We start from the raw sequence: 21,669 nt of genomic DNA, 5'->3' as shown, positions 1-21,669 counted from the left end.
ATGTTTCTTTATCAGGACATATGACTGCGTTACCAATTATTTCATTCAGCATTAAGGAAGAAGGAGAAACATATCCTGTGGTCTATCAGGACTCTGAGAGTGGAGAAAGCATCGATAGTCCCACAGGTGAGTAGATAATCGTGTCCTCGTTAGTGTCCTCGTTAGAAGAAAATTAATTTGACATGGTGCCTGACCCACCTCTTCCCAGATGTTTCCCATCTCTGAATATCTACCTGTTATGCCCTCATTTCTGTGAGGTATTGACTGCTGCTCTGCAGGAGTACAAGGATGAGTAGTGCCTAAACCGTCTACTCAGCCCCCACACTACTAATTACCAGCAGTGACCAATCATAAAGGTAAAAAAGACAGCCCAATGGGTATACCTCCTTTTTGTCTTTTGTGGTAACAAAGGCCAAAGGCAGGTTTTACTCTCAGGACTCGGGTGTGAAGTGATAACAGTAGCAACCCAAACAGCCATAGTGCAAATACTCAAAAATAAATGATTGCTTAATCAAGGTTCCATACAAATATAGACTTTAACTAAACAATCAAAAATGCAAACAACTTACAAAAAACCAACCCTTTGGAGAAAATACGGAAAATGCATAGTTGTATATGAAATAGCACTCCAGGTACTTTGAACAGGGGTGACCAGGCAAGCAATTGCAGCAATTCAAACCCTATGTCTTTAAAAAAAAAAAAAAAAAAAAAGGCAGAGATGGGGACTTAAAAGTTCCTATGGCACCAAAAGTGTACCAGGTGGTCAGGGCCTCTTAACTTTACCTTGTTCTTTTGGGGCTCACAGCATTGTGCCCGGCTTCTAGGGGTTTTCTGAAGCAGTGATTCAGCATTGGGTTGGTGAGATGGTCGACTGGGTCCAACATGTTGTGCTGTCCAAGCAGCAACAGCACATGACATGAAGAAGCTTTGGACAGGCAGGCGATCTCCAGGTTGGGGCAGTTTACAAGCAGTTCAATGCGGCAAATGGGGGCCAGAGCTGTTCTTGCCTTCTGGGTTGCTGAGGGGCCCAATCTGGGGCTCCAGGACAAGTTGAGTCCTCCTTACTCTGTTCTCCCACTCCAGTGAGGAGACTGCTTCCAATGCAGCTGGCAGTGTGGCAGACTGTGGACCACAGCATTCCATTCCAATGTTCCATGTGGATGGTTATGGGGCAGAGCTCTCCTCTGCCTTGGATGCTTCTGTCTTTACCTCTATGGCAGATGACTTTGCAATGAATTGCACTCCCAGTAGGTTTCCAGAGATGTTGTCTACTTGGTGTTCAGGAAAGAATCCATGAAGAAGTGGGAGACCACTTTCCTCTAAAGGCAAACGGTCACAGGGAATTGGACAAAAGCAAGCGTGCTACAAAGGGTTCAATCCCTGTCACAGTAACAACGGACCCTTGCCTTCTTAGCTCATACCGAGAGTCCTTTGGTCCACATGAAATGTAGGGCACAGAAGAAGCGTCCTAGGAGAATCAACAAAGAGCAGCATACTGCCTATTGTTTCATTTGCTGAAGTGGAGAGAAGCAGGCTACCCATGAATACACACAGCCCTGGCTTAGCTGACCTGGACTCGCAGGGTATAATTTCAACCTTATGTATATCTTTATTGATTGTGTGCTCTTCCCATTCAACATCCCAAAACTAGGTATTGCTTATTGTTGGAGTTTACCCTGCCACGAGACTGATATGACCACAAGGCTATTTTGGGTCGGAGGTGCACAAGTTAAACAAAGCCTCAGTCTGCAGTGACTTTGAGTCACAGCAGGTCAAACGTGTGTGCGACCCTTGAACCTGCCTGGTGTCACCAAGGAACAGGTGCTGCAGACGACAGGAAGCTGGTGAAGCAAGAGCACATGTATACACTGAGTATTAGCAAAATGGGTCTGATTAGCAGATGTGGTTGATCAAAAGAAGGAGGCAGATCAGTTTGTGTAATTTTTAAGATTGTCTTTATTTAAATAAGCAAATGCATAGCTGTCCCTTATCTGTGGATTTCCCTTCCTAACCAAACTAACTAGGGTGCGTGTTGTCAGTAGTGAAGTCCAAAACGAAAGGTCTGTCCTCCATCCAAAGCTAAACTGCTCTTACCCCACCACTAAGACAAAACAACTAAAGTCCAGGAGAATGACTCCCTTTTCCTGGAATGGTTTCCCCGGCCTTAGTATATGATTCTTAAATAGTTCTTAGCTGTCTCTCGTATCAACTCGTTCAGTTCTCCAGCATGGGGTCTGGAATGGATTCACATGCTCATGAATATTCACCGTCGTCAGGCTGGGAATACTCGGTAAAGAAAAAATCAGTATCAGTTTCGTTTCTGATCTGTCTTTCTTAGTAGTAACCAATCAATGGTCTCTGGGTCACACTGCCCCCAGCCAATGACTGCCCTCTCCCTAAGTCCCGCCTCTGGCAGCCATCCTCAAATTTTTTACCGCACGTTCAAGTGTTGGGAGTCCTCGTGCTATAGCTCTCGAGCTTTTTCTGCGTTTCGTGCTTTTTTCAAAGAGATTTATCTCATTTTTCAGTTAAATAGAGCCTCAAGCTCCACCGCTTCTACTTCCGATCAACAGGGACCCGTTTCGGAATCTTCTACGCCCCTCAAGGGTGAAGTTTTCGTCGAGTTACGCTTCTTGGAAGATTCCAGAAGTTTCTGAGGCCTACCTCGTGGACATGGCCCAGGAGAAAGGAAGCTCGCCACCAGGCAAGCTGTTCAGGAACCGCCCTGGATGCAAGCTACAGAACCTGTTCAAGGAGGACGAGCACTCGAAGTGACTCTACTGTTTTTATGAAGACAAATCGCACGTGGAGGAGGACTGTGCGTTTTGCATGAACATGTCGGAACGGACCATGAGGGACCGTCGGATCCGTCTCGCCAACTGGTTGGAAAGCAAGAGCCCAGCAGGTGAGAAGAAGAAACCCGAGCGGTCTTCTAAGTCCTGTGAGGGCGCCCCGGGGATGGGGGCTCAACAGAAGGCAAAGCACCGTGAGTCCGCGGGCACCGGTGCGCCGACCGGTCGGGCTCCTCGGCTGCCAGGCAGGGCGTACCCTCACCGACGCCATCAACCGCGAGCCAACACTCTGGCTCGGGGAAGAGAAAGTCCGAGAACCCGGCTAAGCTTCTGGAGAGGCCCCGGTCGATCTCGATGGAACCGGCCGAAGGGGTACGAGGCGGTGACCCTCCCCCTAAGGTGAAGGCCTCAAGCGCGCCCAAGGTGGTGAAGGCCTTGACCGACCAAGGCCTCTATTGAGGGTATCGCTACAGCCCTGGGGAAGCCTGTGGGGGCTCCCCCAGTGGAGGTGACCTCAGGGCCCAGAGTTTCCCTGCCGCCGCGGAGGGAAACCTCTTTTAAGCCCATTGAGAAGACCCCGGTGGAAGAGGAGGGGGGGCGGTGGCCTTAATGGACACGGACATGACCTCTGAGGAGGAACTGGTCGAAGTCATAGAGGAGGCCCGTCCCCACGGGAGGGATCCCGAGGAGGGGGACGATGAGAACGAGGGTGACGGCGATGAGGCTTCGGTGGAGGAGGAGCAACCGTCGCTTCCGTCGCAGCCCAGGCCACAAGACAACTCGGCGGCCATTTTGACAGCAATCCAGGCCTTATGCACAGAGATAAGGACCAGGTTGCCCTTACCTCCGACAGATGACCCGACAGAGCCGAGTCCGTCGGGAAGCCCCCCTAACAAGAGGCGAAGGATCCATCCAACCCCGCCTTCGCAGCCCTCACGGCCCGCTCAGCCTTTGTCTCCTTCCCCCGACCCTGAGGGAGGACACTGGGACAGATACGGCCACGACAGGGACGGATGACGACGGTGGGGACGACGGGACTCATCTCCCGTCACCGATTCCTTGGGCGTCTCCTCCCGACAAAATTGGCTCGTTTCACGCCATGATCGCCAGGGCATCCGAGCTTTTTCAGCTCTGCCCCGAAGAGAAGGAAGGCTTCCTTTACCAACGGCGTGAGGCCAAAAGGAAAACGGTCCTCGCGGTGCCGTTGTTGGATGACATCTGGGACGAGGGACTTACCCTCCTCAAGAACCCATCCACGACACCTGCTAAGAGGGACCGGTACGAGAAGTACTGGGTCCCTGACGCCGCTCCTTTGTGCCTTAGAGCGCAACCGACCCCAGATTCGGTTGTTTCAGCAGCAGCCAAGAAGAAAGCGGGAGGGGCATCGGCCTCGACCTCTACTTCCCCGCCGGACGGCGAGGGAAAGAAGCTGGATGCCATGGGACGAGTCATCTCGTCGGCGGTGACAACGATTAAGGCGGCCAATGCCCTAGCGATCGTGGCCCTCTACGACAGGGAGTTGTGGTACAAGATTGCCCCCCCTGTTGGACTTCCTCCCCGACGATAACAGGGTAGAGGCCCTGGCAATCCTGCAGGAAGGTGAGGTGGCCTCTGACCACGCCATAACGGTGGCCACGGACATTGCCGACACCGGTTTCTGCCAATTGGGCAACAGTGTTTGCCTTCGACGGCGGGGGTGGCTCAAGGCGACGGATTTCCACCAGGATGTCGAGGCCAAGGTTTTGGACATGCCCTTTGACGGGAACAACCTGTTTGGGAAGACAGTTGATGAGTCCCTTCAGGCCATCAAGACCGACACGGAGACGGCTCGGGCCTTGGGAGTTCTACAACAACGACGTCCACCCTTTCGGAACTCCAGAGGCAAGCAAGGTGCCTCCAAGGGATTCGGCGGCGGCTCCTCAACGTACCGTCAAGCGGCCCACTCCTCATCGCAAGAAGCCTACAGGGGACGAGGCAAGTCGGAAGGACCTTGCCGTTGTCTCCAAGGAGGCCATGGTGGCGACTAAGCAAGACTGAACCGGCCGTGGTGTCGGGCCCCCACCGAAGCACCCGGGTGGGAGGCCGGCTGACGAGGTTCGGCAGCGTGTGGAAATCCATCTCCACCGACCGTTGGGTGCTCGATGCCCTGGCCCAGGGGCACACACTCTAATTCCTAAAGAAGTGTCCACGCATCCCACCCGTGGCCAGGAAGGAAAACCACGTCCCTCAACTGCTGTTGGAAGTAAAGGTGATGCTCAAAAAAGGTGCCATCGAGCTCGTCCCAAAGAGGCTTCGGGCTCCAGAGTTTACTCAAGATACTTCCTCGTCAGAAAGAAGACGGGCGGATGCAGCCCCATCCTGGACCTGCGTCGACTGAACAAGTACATCAAGGCACAGAAGTTCCGGATGGTCACCCTCCAGCACGTGCTGGGACAGCTGGAGCTTCCTATCATCCTTGGATTTGGAGGATGCATATCCCCATTCTAAAAAGGCACCGAAAGTTCCTCAGGTTTGTGGTCCAAGGGCGGCACTACCGGTTCAAGGCCCTCCCGTTCGGACTGAAGTCGACTACCAGGGTGTTCACCAAGTGCCTAGCACTGGTGGCAGCGCGGCTGCGCCTGGAGGGGATCCACGTTTACCCCTATCTGGACGACTGGCTCATCCGGGCAACAACAAGGGAGCTCGCCGTCGAACACACGGCGAAGACCGTCCAGCTGCTCACTGACCTGGGATTCTCCATCAACTTCCCCAAATCCCACCTGGTCCTGTCGCAGGTCGCACTGTTTCTGGGAGCCAAGCTCGATACAGTGGCGCGATTGGCCTCGCCGTCGGAGGAAAGAACGAAGGCCATCCTGGCCAAGGAACAGCATCTGCTGGCCACGGACGTGGCCAGAGTGAGGTCCATCAAATCCCTTCTCGGGATGATGTCCTCCTGCATCTATCTGGTGCGCCTGTGCAGGCTTCGGATGCGTCCTTTGCAGGAGTCTCTCGACGCCCGTTGGATGCAGGCGACGGGCAGCTTCGAGGACAAGATCTCGCTCAACGAAGTATTCCGCCAAGGGGTTCGATGGTGGGGCACCCACGCGCATCTTGCGGTGGGCACTGACTTTCAGACCCCAGCATATCAGGTGACGGTGAGGACGGATGCCTCCCTAGAAGGATGGGGCACGCGCACCGGGGATCTTCACGCAAGAGGCCTATGGCTCCCGGAGGAGAGGCCGCTCCACATCAACATACTGGAGCTCCGGGCAGTGTTCTGGGCTCTCAAGTCTTCCCTCCCGTCCCTCAAGGGCAAAGTGGTGAGGATCTTCACCGACAACACCACCACAATGTTCTATATCAGGAAGCAGGGAGGAACCAGATCCCCAGCCCTGTCCAAAGAAGCACAGGACCTGTGGCACTGGGCCGTTGCCCACGGGATGTTCCTGGTACCCTTTCATCTAGCAGGGATAAAAAAAAACATTGCCACTCACTCAGCAGGGAGCTGCGCTCGTGCCACGAGTGGGAACTATGCCAGGATCAAGTGGATCAACTCTTCCTGGCGATGGGGCAAATCCCAAATAGACCTGTTCGCGACGGCGACGAACTCCAAGTGCCAGAGGTTCGCCAGCAGGTTCCCCCAGCCGAGGAGCATGGGCGATGCTTTCTCGTTCTCTTGGGACGGCCTGTTCCTTTATGCATTCCCTCTGTTGCCGTTGCTGCTCAGGATCATCAACCAACTCGAGGTCCCGGTGCAGGATGATCCTCGTCGCACCGAAGTGGCCCAGACAGATATGGTTCCCGGACCTTCTGGACTTGTCAGCGTCCCCACCAGTCAAACTGCTGTCGGACGCGGATCTTCTCTCCAGAGAAGGAGGCGCCATTCTTCATCACGACCCGGAGTCGCTGAACTTGCAGGCCTGGCTCCTGCAGCACTAGAGTTTGGAGGATATGACATCCTGGCTGACGGCAGAGAGGTCCTTGCAAAGGCCAGGGCATCCTCAACTCTCAAGTGCTATAGACACAAGTGGAAGAGGTTCTCTGTCTGGTGCCATGCACAGAATATTAACCCTCTCAGGATTACAGCCCCTCAAGTGCTACCATACCTACTGTCGCTAGCCAAAGCTGGACTATCTCATGCTTCAATCAAGATACATCTGGCAGCGATTTCCCGATACACCAGAACTACAGGGCGGTCATCCCTGTGGTCTCATCGCCTGGTGAAGGAATTTATGAAGGGATTGTTTCGATCATTCCCGCCGGTGAAGGCGCCAGCCCCGGCGTTGGAGCTCAACGTGGTGCTTCATGGGTCCGCCATTCGAGCCGTTGCATTCGGCCCCGTTGAAGTTTCTGTCGTGGAAGACAGCGTTCCTGGTGGCCATCACCTCCAGGCCTTATCCTGCAAGCCTCCATACCTGACCTTTCACGATACGAGGGTAGAGCTGAAGACGCACCCCTCCTTCATGCCCAAGGTGCCGTCAGACTTCCATCTCAACGAGCCCTTGGTGTTACCTGTTTTCTTCCCATCGCCTTCGTCGCCGGCCGAGAGGACTTTGCACTCGCTGGATGTAGTTAGAGCGCTGAAGTTCTACGTGGACCGAACTAAGAGTTTTCAGAAGACATCACAGCTGTTTGTGAACTTTGGACCTGTGAACCAAGGAAAGCCTCTCTTGAAGGCTTCCATTTCCAGATGGCTCTCCAGCTGCATCATGCACTGTCATCGGTTGGCAAACCGACCGTTGCCCGGCCGTCCGAGAGCCCATTCGACCAGAGCGATCGCTGCTACCACGGAGTTCTTGTCTGGTGTGCCCCTGCTGGACATCTGCAGGGCTGCTATGTGGAGGTCGATGCACACCTTCACGAGATTCTACTGCATCGACTGGGATTCCAGGGAGGAGTCCAGAGTCGGCCAAGCAGTGCTGCGCAACCTGTTCGCTTAAGGTGAGCCTGGTGAGGAGGTAAGAAATGCTTAATGTTGAGCCTTTGCCACCTCCCGTGGTTGTGCATGTGTGTACTGCTATGTATTCTTATATTCATGAGCATGTGAATCCATGCCAGAACCCACGCTGGAGAAGGAACAAGTTACTTACCTGTAACTGTTGTTCTCCGGCATGGGTCTGGCATGGATTCACATGTGAACCCTCCCTCCTACCCCTCTGCGGCTCTTCACTTGGTCATACTGCCACCTTACGTGCTATTAAATCTGAGGATGGCTGCCAGAGGTGGGGCTTAGGGAGAGGGCAGTCATTGGCTGGGGGCAGTATGACCCAGAGACCAGTGATTAGTTACTACTAAGAAAGACAGATCAGAAACGAAACTGATACTGATTTCTTCTTTACCAAGGATTCACAGCTTTACACCAGGGAATATTCATGAGTATGTGAATCCATGCCAGACCCATGCCGGAGAACAACAGTTACAGGTAAGTAACTTGTTTCTTCCCTTGGGAGATTGTTCCAACTCTTATGTTCCCCACTTCCGTGACTTAGTAAGAACTTCTTTTTCAGCCCTTCTGGCCTTTGTTTCCTTAAAGGGGGTTTACTAAAGTATCTCTGAAAGTCTCTCTTTCTCTATTACCACTGTGGCAACAGAACTTGTTTTTGGGTGATTCCAGCTCTCCATCTTCCTCTGGTTCTTTACCACCTCATTTGGGCGTGCTAGATATCATATGCAAGACTTTTTCATCCTCCGGTTTATTTCTTATCTCACTGGGGTGCATACGGCATGCCCTGTAGTTATTTTTATTCCCTTGGTCTCTTGGTATATCACTGGGACGAGTAGGATAAGTCCCGTAATGATTCTAGTTTTTTTTTAAAATTTATTTTGTTGTGAATTTGATCAAAAATGTGGTCTTTTACACACATACAAAAAGGAGTACAATACACAAAATTACAATAGTACACACATAATATAATAAAAAAAGATGGTCTTCGGCAGTCTCTCTATTGTGCCTATTGTGGGAGGACCCACTTCTACTCAGCCAACACCGCAGGACTGTGAGCGGAGCTTGAGCCGAGGTTTAGACAGTCTTCGGCAGTCCGCGGCCGGTCCTGGACCCCCGGAGATGGAGCCCATCGAAAATACCGTGCCTGGTCTCCCCGAATCACCAACTGAGCCATCAACAGAGGTGTGACTATTAAGGAGCAACTATAAGCTCTCGGACCCCCTGCACTGAAAACGCAGAATCGCAACCCAAACAAATTAAGGAGGTAAGGACTTCCTCTGCAACTTCGGCCTCCACCAAAGCATTTAAACACCCATAACACAGCTAACAAAGTGAGAGAACACGTCCCTCAAACCACGGGAAGCCTGGGCCAGAGAGCTGGGAATGGAAATCACTGATGGCATGTGGTACAACATGTGTGCGCACAAGCGCAGAGTTTCCCAAAGTGCTAGATTCCGCTGCATACAATATAAATTACTCAGACTTCATTACACACCGCTCAGAGTAGCGAACTTCACACGCTCCCCTACCCACAAGTGCCTGAAATGCAACTCTGAAGAGCCAGATCATATGCACATGTTTTGGTCCTGTACTGCGCTGAGGGCGTTCTGGCTGGAAGTAACGAGAGCGCTCAGAGATAATTGGGTCCCCAGTAGACCTCAACACGCTGGCCCTGTTTGGAATATGGTCTGGAGAAAATGCTAACAAAAAGTCTAAATTCTTAAATGTGTGTGCTATTGTTGCTAAAAGATGTATCTTGTAAGGTTGGAAACGCCGCTCTCCCCCCACCTTTAGAATGTGGTTGAAGGCCCTCACCTGGGTACAGACCTGTGAGGAGGAGTATATCGGATCCTTGCCCATGCCATCTTGTCCAAAGAATGTGTGGACGGAATTCTGCACCTATCTGAACAATAAAGATGAGGTTGAGTGGGGCCGCGTTCCCCCGCCGGATCAGCCTGACACACTACCATAAATACTAAACATCTTGCCTCCTCTTGAGTTGTCAATACTCCCCCACTCTGGAGCCGTCTCAAAATGTATGATATAATGCCCAACTGTGCTGTTGTTGTGATTTCTGTGTATCTCTGTGCAAATGTGCTATTCCTGTTTTACCTTTCTGCCAATAAACAAAAGGTTAAAAAAAAAAAAACACCCACAACACTGTTTGACTTTGAAAACCCGTTTGATGGCAATCGGCGGTCGCCCTTTCTTTCTCCTTCTAATCCATTCACGGAGACCCCATCAACGCTACAATCCAGCCTGCCCCCCCGCCTCCAGTGCTCGTGCATTAATACCTTCTACTCTTTCAACCACCTCCTCTGCCGCAACATTAACTTTAACAAATGGCCAGACTGTGCCCCCTGCACTTCCCGTCTCACCTGTATTGCTGGTCATCGATTCGGGGGACCTCCTGAATCCTTCAGTACCGCCTCCGCCTTCGCCGTGATCAGCCACCACGTCGGGGTTCCTCTCCTCCTCTTCATCCAGGGCCTAGTCTGCTCAGCCTTCCCGCCAAGCCCTTAGGGTGGCGAGGGGTGCGGAGGCTTCAACTGTCGGAGGACGGCCAGCGTCTGCCCCTGTGCTTGCAGCGCGGGTAGAGGAGGATGGTCCCCCCCCCCCCCCGGGTAACCCCAGGTCATCCGGTCGCAGGAGGCACGGAACGGGACAGGAGACAGCAACGAGAGGCAGAGCAGCCCAGACAGAATCCACCGGGGGATGACGAATCCTCCGCTTACAGCGCGGGCGTGCACGTTTCCACAGACCAACAGCGGCCGTCTGCAAATCGGACCGAAGGCTTGCAGGGGAGGCCGCAAGGGGGCTCTGCACACCCAACTGTCCTGACTCCAGTGCCCACACTGATTCTGGCTCAAATCCACGCCATAATTTAACCAATAATGGAACCACAGCAGCAAAGCGACATTGATCTAACTCCCGAACTGCTTCACTAAAAAATAACCAGCAGTCTCTTAAGGAGGATCTACCAACGCCTGACCGGAGACCATTAAGCAATGCGGAAACTAGCACTGCTGGTCGCTCAACCCTTAAAGAGCCCCCTTCTTCCACAACAAGCAACGCCAATTCAACCAAGTCACGGCAAAGAGACACAGACCTCGAGGTAATCGACTCAGAAGCTATAGAACACCAAACCTTGGAAAAAGTCAACAAACAAGATATCCAACCCAAAAAAAAACATTGAACTCAAAAAGGAAATATAGAAAAAAAGATACAGGGAAGAAAACCCTGCCCCGTCCGCTCTTATCCTCAGCCCTCAAAGATTTCTTCAAAAAACAGTGCAAAAGAAAGTTGGACGAAGCCCATGAACTCTCGGATGCAGAAATCTTGGAGGCAATCCAAGATCTTCGTCCAGCGACCAAAACAAGAAAAACGATGGCTAACGCAACAAAACCATCCACGTTGCCACGTCTTGAGATACTCGAACCGGAAAAAAACAATGCTACCCAAGGAGCTCTGCCGACAATGGAGAAACAAAACGAGGCCACTGCAACCATCCCAATTGCGGCCATACCCATTCATCCCCCAGCCAAATCAGTGCAAGCTGGGTCAGCTAAAGCAATTCCTAACTGTTCAGGAAAGTCATCACAGGTGAACAACCCCGAGAAGTCTATGCCCCCCCCACGAATAAGGGGAAATTCAGACACCATCAGTATCCGACAATGTGATCTCTCTAAAAGAAAATCCACCTACTGGAACTAAACCATTACCTTTCCCAGCTCCCAGACAGCAACTTCCTCTCGGGAGCCAACTGATGAATCAACTAGTACTTGACCATCTCCCCTTGGAGCCAAAAACTTGGATCAACCTACTCAACCAGAGGACAGCCTAGCAACAACAGAGCCAATGCTGCCATCCACACCCAGAGGACGATCTCCTCCAAGAAATTGGAGATTAAGTGAAATAGCCACCTCAAATTCCAAGGACTCACCGACAAAAAAAATTGACCTTGCAACCATAATGTCGGCTATAACAATAGCCCTAGCCCCGTTTGGGAAATTATATGAAAACATCAACGACTCGCTAAAAGACAGCATCACAGTGACAGCAATGATGCATGCTAAGTTGATCTTCGTGGAAGGATTTATCTCCGCTCAGGACCAAAGAAACAAGAAGCATAGAGACTCTTGGGATCTGAAGCTGTCTCTACTGGAAGAGAAACTAAAGTTCCTTGAAACCACGAGTCACAAAAAAACAACTTTAGCTGATAAGGAAACTCAGACACTGTCCCAATCCCAACCCATGAATTCGGCTCCCCTGTTTGCAAGATCAAAAGATAAAAACCCTCCTCAACCGATTGCAGCGCCTAAACCAGCGCCACCAAGCGACTCCTCTCAAAAATCTACTCCAACAATGAAAAAACAACCTCTCTTGAGACTAACTACCTGATCTCAACAAGATGCCACCAATACGGGAGAAGCGATTACACTCGACCCACTGCTCACTTCAAGCAAGAAAACTAAAAAAAACCCTGGCAGAGACCGCGGGCGATGTACGTGACTCTGAAAACATTACCAACGCCAAGACTCATTCCATCCCTTCTCCTAGGACTGCAGAAGAATTCATGACCCGAAGCTCCTTGATAGACTTAACGCAACATTGGGACTCAATAGAAATTTTGGACCCGCAATTGGAAACTACAGATAGCTCCAAATCGCAATTACCAAACCTACCTACTAGTCCCAAAAAAATCAACAACAAACCTCTATCTTCAAACCTTCATTCAGAGTCTAACAACAGAACACCAATGTCGAAAGACACGAGTATTGAACAACTCTACCAAAAACTAAAGACCACTCAATCAAACCCCTTGTCCGGATACTCTCACATCAAAGAACAAAAAACTTTATCAGCACACCGGCAAACTGATGCTCCCAGAGCAAAAGGCCAACCAACAAATACTGTTCGACTGTTCAAAATTGAACAAAAACCGACTGACGACCACTACATGATTTTAAATAGAAGAACGGTCCGTAAGATACTCAAACAAGTCGACACGCTTGAAGTCTTAAAGTCAGATGACTTCACTCTGATAGAGCCCTACCATAGGAACAAGCAAGCAAAGGCCTACCTTCACATCAAAAATTTGGCACTTCGTGAGATCCCCCAAGATGTCTACGCGAAACTAGCACATGTGGGCTTGTGGCACATGTGCATGTGCACATTGTGGCAAATACCACCAAGAAACAGGCTGAAAACTACAAGAAATCACCCGTCAGAAATTACAGATACAAATCGCAAACAGAGAATTTATATAGATCGGCAAGAAGGAGAAGAACTCCATCTCCATTGGGAAAATCCGACTCTAACCTCACCAGATCAACCTGGAAACGAGCGAACAGTTCTGACCAACCGAAACACGATCCATCTTATAATGGCAGAACTGAAACAAGAAGAGAGTTTAGAAACTACAAAGAGTATGGAAGTGTTACAACTGTCCACTTGAACTCTGCTACCTTTCTTCGCCGGGTTGCATTTCCCGATTTCCGGCTCAGGATCGGAACTCCCAACATGGAGGTACCCGAGACTGCGAGCAACGCACCAGTTGTTTGCGTTCACCGGACTTTACGGGTAGCCCCGCCCCCGACTTCCGGGATGGGATATCCGGCAGCTGGAGCTTCAGTCCTACGCGTTGCTTCTCTCCTTAGAGTCGCGCTGCGCATCGTGAGTTCGTCTTTTTTCCACCTTCTAGAATCAGCTATCATGTTAGCCTGAATATTAGTCTTATTTTCACTTACCTTTTCTTGTTCTGGCTCCAGAAATCTCCGTTGCTATTCTCATCCGGTAGACGATACCTTCCTGTTGTCACAGCCACGTCCACCGGTAGTTATTCGCCATTTCTTTTGGCCCGATTTTCCCGCAGAGATTTCTCTCTTTTAATCTGTTTCTTTGTATTTACGTCCCACAGGACGCGACCTCAGACCTTACATTTTGCTTCCAGTATCTGCTTGTCATAGCCTCATTATTCAGTTTTCACCCATATCACCTTGGGGCTTGTATCTGTGGGTAAGATTCTTTCCCTTTCTTACGAGTTCATTTCCGAGCTGAATTTGAAACTTTGTCTAACTGTCGTGCTTGACTATAGGCTCCAGGTCTGCATTTTCCTTCGGAGTTTAATACCGAAATCTAATTAAGATCAGGTCTGTTAGGGTAAGCCTTTCTCTTACTTTTCTCTTTCGATATTGGAGCTCAGGAACCATACTTATCTATCTCTATTCTTTTCATCCAGAATTCTACCAGACAAGACTTAAAAGAATACCTTTCTACAGGCGTGAACCTTCAACAGCCGTTGCAGGAATCCACGCTCTCCAGCAGCTCATCGCGGGGTTTTTTCCCTTCGGGGTTTCCCCTGGGGGCTCCACTTCACCCTACCCTCTTGGCCGGGGTTGAGAGGAGTTTCCAGGTGATTCCCTCTACCTTCTATCCCGAGAAGGCTGACTGAAGAGAAGGTAGGTGTCATTCACATTTGCCAAAGGATTATCTGCTTTTTAGAAGCATTATTTTAACAAAGTTATTACAGTAAGCAACGCCTCGCTGACCTTGATAATTATCCTTATTCCTGGCATTTGTGAAAGACTACCTCCGTTATGGATCAACAGATCCAGCAACTTATAGCGGCTGTGCAATCTCTGACCTCAGAGGTACAAAATCTGAAACAAGAGAATGCTAACCTTCGGCAGGCTCAACAGCAATCTCAGCAACAGACTGCGCAATTGGCTTCCCAACAGGCAACAGCCTGCAGGGTTCCTCATTGCTCTGAAGTTCCCCCGGGTCCCCTTCCAGGGGGTCAATTTGATGGCAATCCCCATAAAATAAAAGAATTTCTTGATGCCAGCGCAGTTCAATTCGTTTTTAAAGCAGCTTTCTTTCATACTGATCGGGATAGAGTAGGGTATATGATTTCGCAGATGACAGGACCTGCTTTAGCCTGGGCCACGCCTTTGGTCACTACTAATAACGTCATATTAGACTCATATACTGCTTTCTGTAACAGCATCAGATCTATGTTTGGTAGACAGGAGATTCGAATAGCAGCTCAAGAACAACTACTTGATCTCAGACAAGGGAATCAGGACATCTTGACCTACATTACTAGATTCAAACAGATTGCCAGTGAATCTACGTGGTCAGATGATGCCCAGGTTACTCTTTTTAGGAGAGGTTTATCGGAAGATCTAAAGGATGAAGTGTCTAGGGTGGCTCGCCCCACGTCATTGACTGAATTTATCGCCTTAGTCATGCAGATTGACTATAGGATAAAGGAACGGAACAGTGAACGGCGCAAAGGAAAGCCCGCAACTCGTCCATTTTCCTCTGCTCCTCTTACATCAAGAGGAAGCTCTAATGAAGAACCAATGCAGTTGGGATCAGCTACCCGAGGGCCTTTATCTCCTGAAGAGAGATCCCGTAGAAGAACTCAGGGATTATGTATGTATTGTGGCTCAAATACCCACACGGTCCAGGAGTGTCCTATCACTCCACCGAGGCGGTCGGGAAACGCCAACTCCCGGTCGTAGGAGGAACCACGATCCGGGATTCTAATGTATATTTAGGTTCCTCTTTAAACATACCAGCTTCACAAGGGAGTCAGTATTCCCACTCTCTAATGTTAGTTTTACATATTACTTTTTCTTTTGGTTCCCAGAATTTGACCGAGATTCCGGCACTTATAGACAGCGGCGCAGCCGGGAACTTTGTTGATGAAATTTGGGCTAGACAACATCAGTTACCATTAGTTTCTAAAAGCGAAGCTATCCCGGTGGAGAGTGTAGATGGTAGTCCGCTAACTTCTGGGCCAATTGTCAACCAAACCGGTCCGTTGGCTATGTCTATCGCTACACACAAGGAAGTCATTACCATGGATGTGATACGAACTGCCCATTACCCTGTTATCTTAGGACTGCCTTGGTTGCGAAGACACAATCCCTATATTAATTGGGCAGCAGGTTCACTCTTTTTGGGTTCTGAGTTTTGTCTCCTTAACTGTTTGGGAAGAACTAGCACGATGTGTCATCCTCAATCACAGGAGAACAGACAGGTTACTATTATCGGGTCTGTAATCGGTCTTCCCATCGAGTATCAAGAGTTTTCTGAGGTCTTTTCCTCCTCCGATTTCTCCCTACTTCCTCCTCATCGCAGAGACGATTGTGTGATTGATCTTATCCCAGACCAGCCTTTACCCTTCGGAAGGATGTACATACTTTCCTCTTCAGAGAAGCTTGCTCTTAGGGAGTACCTTGACCTGAATTTACGGAACGGACTTATTACCGAATCTACATCTCCAGCGGCCGCATCGCTTTTCTTTGTGCCCAAGAAGAACACTTCAGAACTCAGACCCTGTATAGATTTCAGGGGATTGAACAAAATCACTATTCCAGACAGATATCCGATGCCCTTAATTCCTGATATCTTAGAGGCTGTAAAAGGATCCCGCATTTATACCAAGTTAGATTTAAAGGGCGCTTATCATCTGATCCGGATTAGAAAGGGAGACGAATGGAAAACGGCTTTCCGGACACCTTTTGGCCATTTTCAATACCAGGTTATGCCCTTTGGATTGTCCAACGCTCCGGCAGTATTCCAGAGATTTATGGATCATCTATTTTCGGATCTATTATTACACACGGTCATCGTCTATCTAGATGATATTCTGATCTTCTCTAAGGAAGCCTCTGAACATCAAACTCATGTCCGAGAAGTGCTATACAGACTCCAGAATAATCATTTGTTTTGCAATTTGGAGAAATGTTTTTTCCACCAGCCCCAGGTGACCTATCTGGGTTATATCCTTTCAGCACAAGGCATTGCAATGGATCCAGACAAAGTAAAGGCAGTCCAGAATTGGGCTAATCCTCGATCAATTAAGGAGATTCAACGTTTTGTGGGATTTTCAAATTTTTATCGTCGGTTTATCCCAAATTTCTCGGCCCTTACTCAGCCTTTAACCAATCTTTTGAAGAAAGGAGTTCCATATGTCTGGAATGAGGCAACTCAAAAGGCCTTCGATACCTTAAAGAAGAGGTTTACATCTGCACCCATACTGATGACGCCTGATCAAACACGTTGTTTTATTCTTGAAACAGATGCTTCTCAGTTTGCCTTAGGGGCTGTTCTTCTTCAAAAGGATGATCAAGGGGTAGAACGGCCTATTGCGTATTTGTCCAAAACCCTCGCTCCAGCAGAATTGAATTATACCGTTCTGGAGAAGGAGTTATTGGCAATCAAGAAAGCTTTCGAGGAGTGGAGACACTTGTTGCTAGGAGCTCAGTTTCCTGTAGAGGTTCGTACCGACCATCAAAATTTAAGGATTCTTCAATACGCCCAAACCTGCAACAGTCGTCAGGCTAGATGGGCTCATTTCTTCTCTCCTTTCAGGATATTATTCTCTTTCATTCCCGGAAGAAACAATTTGCAAGCAGATGCCTTGTCACGAAAGGAGACCTCTTTTCAATGTCCAGTCAAACCAGAACCCATTTTTCCCAGGGGTATTCTTAGCGTTGAAAAGAAATATAAATCTACAGATTTTCTCAAACGCTTGGAATTAAGTTCTGTACCATCTGTCCTAAGAAGGCTGACCAAGAAGGACTTGGAGCTCCTGTCAAAAAAGGACGGTTGCTATTTTCATGGGAAACAGGTTTATGTACCCACTAAAACCTTACAAAAGGAGGTTCTAAATATGTGCCACGACTCAAAATCCGCAGGACATAGAGGTAATATGAATACCCGCGAATTAATCTCCCGATATTTTTGGTGGCCATTAATGCGTAAGGACATTTTTACATACATCAGGTCCTGTCCGGTTTGTTTGCAGAATAAGAGCCCTAGGCATTCACCTTTTGGAACTCTGGTAAAGATGCCCCTACCTACACGGCCTTGGCAAATCATTTCAACAGATTTCATTGTGGAATTACCTATCTCCGAAGGATGTTCAACCATTATGGTGGTTGTCGATTCATTCACAAAAATGGCTCATTTTCTCCCTTTCACCGGTCTTCCCTCAGCAGCTCAAATGGCTCGAACCTTCATTTCCCGTATCTTTTGCCTCCATGGTCTTCCAGAGACTATAATTTCGGATAGAGGTTCTCAATACACGTCCAGATACTGGAAGAAGGTCTGCCAAATTTTGGGTATCACTCGGGCGTTGAGTTCCGGTTTTCATCCTCAAACCAACGGCCAGACCGAGAGACTGAATCAGACATTAGAAGGATACCTGCGGAGCTATATTTCAGCAGCACAAGACAACTGGTTGGGTTTGTTACCAATGGCTGAATATGCTTATAATAATGCTCATCATTCAGCGATTAAGACCTCTCCTTTTTTTTGTTCCTATGGATTTCACCCTGCCTCATTTCCTGATAAAAGGTTTTCGGATGACAAATGCCCGGATGTGAAGGTTCTTCTGGAAAAGATACACCAGGGTCAACACGCAGCCTCTCAGGCACTCAGGACTGCTCAAGAAAGAACAAAAACGATGGCGGATCGTCTTCGATCTAAAGCTCCGGTAATACAACCTGGGGACCTGGTGTGGTTATCTTCCCGATTTTTGCCTAGACATCTTAGACCTTCAAAATTTTCACCGAAATTTATGGGCCCTTTTCGGGTAATTTCGGCAATAGGAGCTGCAGCCTTTAAACTGAAACTACCCAAGACTTGGTCACGGATACACCCAGTCTTCCATGTCTCTCAGCTAAAACCTGACATTAGAAGCACTTTCCATCCGGTGGTTTCTTCTCGTCCCCCTCCAGTTATGCTTGATACTAATGCAGAGTACGAAGTCTTAGAGTTGTGTGATTCACGTATTCACCGAGGGAAATTACAGTACCTAGTGGATTGGAAGGGCTACACCCCTGCTGATCGTACTTGGGAAATTGAATCCTGCATTCATGCTCCACGATTAATCAGAGCATTTCACAAGAAGCATCCGGACAAACCGGGGGGTAGTAACTTTAAGAGGGGGCATACTGTTACAACTGTCCACTTGAACTCTGCTACCTTTCTTCGCCGGGTTGCATTTCCCGATTTCCGGCTCAGGATCGGAACTCCCAACATGGAGGTACCCGAGACTGCGAGCAACGCACCAGTTGTTTGCGTTCACCGGACTTTACGGGTAGCCCCGCCCCCGACTTCCGGGATGGGATATCCGGCAGCTGGAGCTTCAGTCCTACGCGTTGCTTCTCTCCTTAGAGTCGCGCTGCGCATCGTGAGTTCGTCTTTTTTCCACCTTCTAGAATCAGCTATCATGTTAGCCTGAATATTAGTCTTATTTTCACTTACCTTTTCTTGTTCTGGCTCCAGAAATCTCCGTTGCTATTCTCATCCGGTAGACGATACCTTCCTGTTGTCACAGCCACGTCCACCGGTAGTTATTCGCCATTTCTTTTGGCCCGATTTTCCCGCAGAGATTTCTCTCTTTTAATCTGTTTCTTTGTATTTACGTCCCACAGGACGCGACCTCAGACCTTACATTTTGCTTCCAGTATCTGCTTGTCATAGCCTCATTATTCAGTTTTCACCCATATCACCTTGGGGCTTGTATCTGTGGGTAAGATTCTTTCCCTTTCTTACGAGTTCATTTCCGAGCTGAATTTGAAACTTTGTCTAACTGTCGTGCTTGACTATAGGCTCCAGGTCTGCATTTTCCTTCGGAGTTTAATACCGAAATCTAATTAAGATCAGGTCTGTTAGGGTAAGCCTTTCTCTTACTTTTCTCTTTCGATATTGGAGCTCAGGAACCATACTTATCTATCTCTATTCTTTTCATCCAGAATTCTACCAGACAAGACTTAAAAGAATACCTTTCTACAGGCGTGAACCTTCAACAGCCGTTGCAGGAATCCACGCTCTCCAGCAGCTCATCGCGGGGTTTTTTCCCTTCGGGGTTTCCCCTGGGGGCTCCACTTCACCCTACCCTCTTGGCCGGGGTTGAGAGGAGTTTCCAGGTGATTCCCTCTACCTTCTATCCCGAGAAGGCTGACTGAAGAGAAGGTAGGTGTCATTCACATTTGCCAAAGGATTATCTGCTTTTTAGAAGCATTATTTTAACAAAGTTATTACAGGAAGACCCCACACGACCTCTAACACTCCAAGAACCCGCCAGTACGAACGTAGATCTACATCGCCAGATCGCGGTGAAAGGAAAAAACAAATAGCAGATTCGACCGCTATCTGCCCAGAGGCTATGTCAAAAAAGGGCAGCTGGTCATGGATACGGGACGCCCTGACACCAGGCCACAAAAGATAGCAGCAAACATGGGGTGCCAACCACTCATCGCGGTCACCCCAACCTACCCATGAAGACTCTGTAATCCAACTTTGTCCATAGCTTCATGGAGCACTAGAGGCCATATGCACCTAACCAAGACCGACAGTTACAACTTGGGAGCACACGATATTCTCTGTCTACAAGAAACTTGGTTGATGGACAAACCAGCTCTGGATGGATACACCTTAGAGATCTCACCTGCCGTCAAAGGCCCCCTAGGCAGACCATCTTCCAGCTTACTGATAGCTATTCGGACAGGATCAAATATAACCATCACTAAGATAATAGCAGCAACTTATGGCTTTCTGGCAGTCCTCATGACATGGAACGATGAACTTCCAGCAGAAACTTTATTTCCCCAGGAAGCCTTTGCCATAATTAATGTCTACTGGAATCCTCAAAAAACATCTTCTGCAAACTTCTGCGATGCAGCTGCCAACATCATCGACGAGATTATGATTAAACACCAGACCTCGAATATCCTAATTTGTGGAGACCTTAACGCAAATTGCATGAACTCTAATCCACCTATGACGAACTCGTCTGCTCGTACTTCGATGGAGGATAGAGGAAAATCGTGGGTAACGCTAATGAAGTCTAAAAATCTCTGAAACGCAGCAAACACATGTAGCAGCCAAGACATGATACCTACATGGGCGCGCAATTACATCTTTGTGTCTGAAAAATCTACACGAGCATAGCCTCGTTCGCAGTAATTAGAACCAAAGCTAGTGATCACAATTTACTAAACCTTACCTGTAACACCAGAGTTCGAGATCAGCAATTTTACAATACTGCGATCGAGACAAACCCTCAGCTAACCCGCTTGCGTATGACCACCAAAGACATTAAAACTGTCAGACAATTAGAAAACCTTAACTTCTGACACCGAAGTAAACAATTCGACCTTCAGGGACAGTTACATTCCACTGCTACTCGCCTATAAAAAACCTCGGAAACACCCTCACAATTCTTCGTTAAATCACAATCACACATCCATCCGGTACCTGGTGATCAGACGAGGCCACCTAAGGAAACTGAAAAGAGAAGCAGTGACCCTGAACACAACAACGCTATGGGGATCCTATCGCACTGAGCTGAGACTCTAGCAGTGGTTAAGAAACACCAGAGCTGCCCTCTACCAATCAGACGCAGAAAATATGCTGAAGGTCCTAACAAACAAAAAAACTTGAGAATTCTGGACACTTGTTAATAACATAAACCACCATCCCAATTCTCAATTGATAAATTCAGTTTCCGAAGCCAGCTGGATCACCCATTTCTCGCAACTCTTTGAGTCCCCTTCTCCCATCACGGAGAGACCAAAACAACTTACAGACGTGACCTGGCTGGATCTGTCGGACAAAGAAGAAATAAAAAATTGAAACTGCCAAGAGCACCTGGACCGGACGGTCTAGCAAACTCTGATCTAAAGCAACATCCAGAGGCCTGGTCAGCGGTCCTGAATATGATATTTAAAGACTGCAAAGAAAGGAAGATACTCCCAAGTTCTTGAACTCAAGCAGTCATTGTCTCAATCTTCAAAAAAGGCATTAGAGAAGATCCCTCCAACTACCGGCCCATAGCATTGCTGGATGTCATCGGCAAGATCTTTGCATCAATCCTCTTGACCCACTTCCAGAATTGGGTTCGATCTTCACCGGCCGCGGACCCGCTTC

General features: G+C 48.8%; 1 protein-coding gene across 2 annotated transcripts in view; it reads left to right on the top strand.

Annotated features, from left to right (window-relative positions):
• LOC138510523 (zinc finger protein interacting with ribonucleoprotein K-like) overlaps positions 1-21,669 on the top strand; it is a 206,070-nt gene that overhangs the window by 95,933 nt on the left and 88,468 nt on the right. For both annotated transcript variants that reach the window (XM_069626238.1, XM_069626237.1), the window contains exon 5: positions 16-126. In XM_069626238.1, coding sequence (XP_069482339.1) covers positions 16-126 — 111 coding nt within the window. The remainder of the gene's footprint in view (positions 1-15; positions 127-21,669) is intronic.

This window comes from Ambystoma mexicanum, chromosome 6p (genome assembly GCF_040938575.1).
Source record: "Ambystoma mexicanum isolate Mex_15411 chromosome 6p, UKY_AmexF1_1, whole genome shotgun sequence".
Taxonomy (NCBI): Eukaryota; Metazoa; Chordata; class Amphibia; order Caudata; family Ambystomatidae; genus Ambystoma; species Ambystoma mexicanum.
This window is presented reverse-complemented; position numbering and strand designations above follow the sequence as displayed.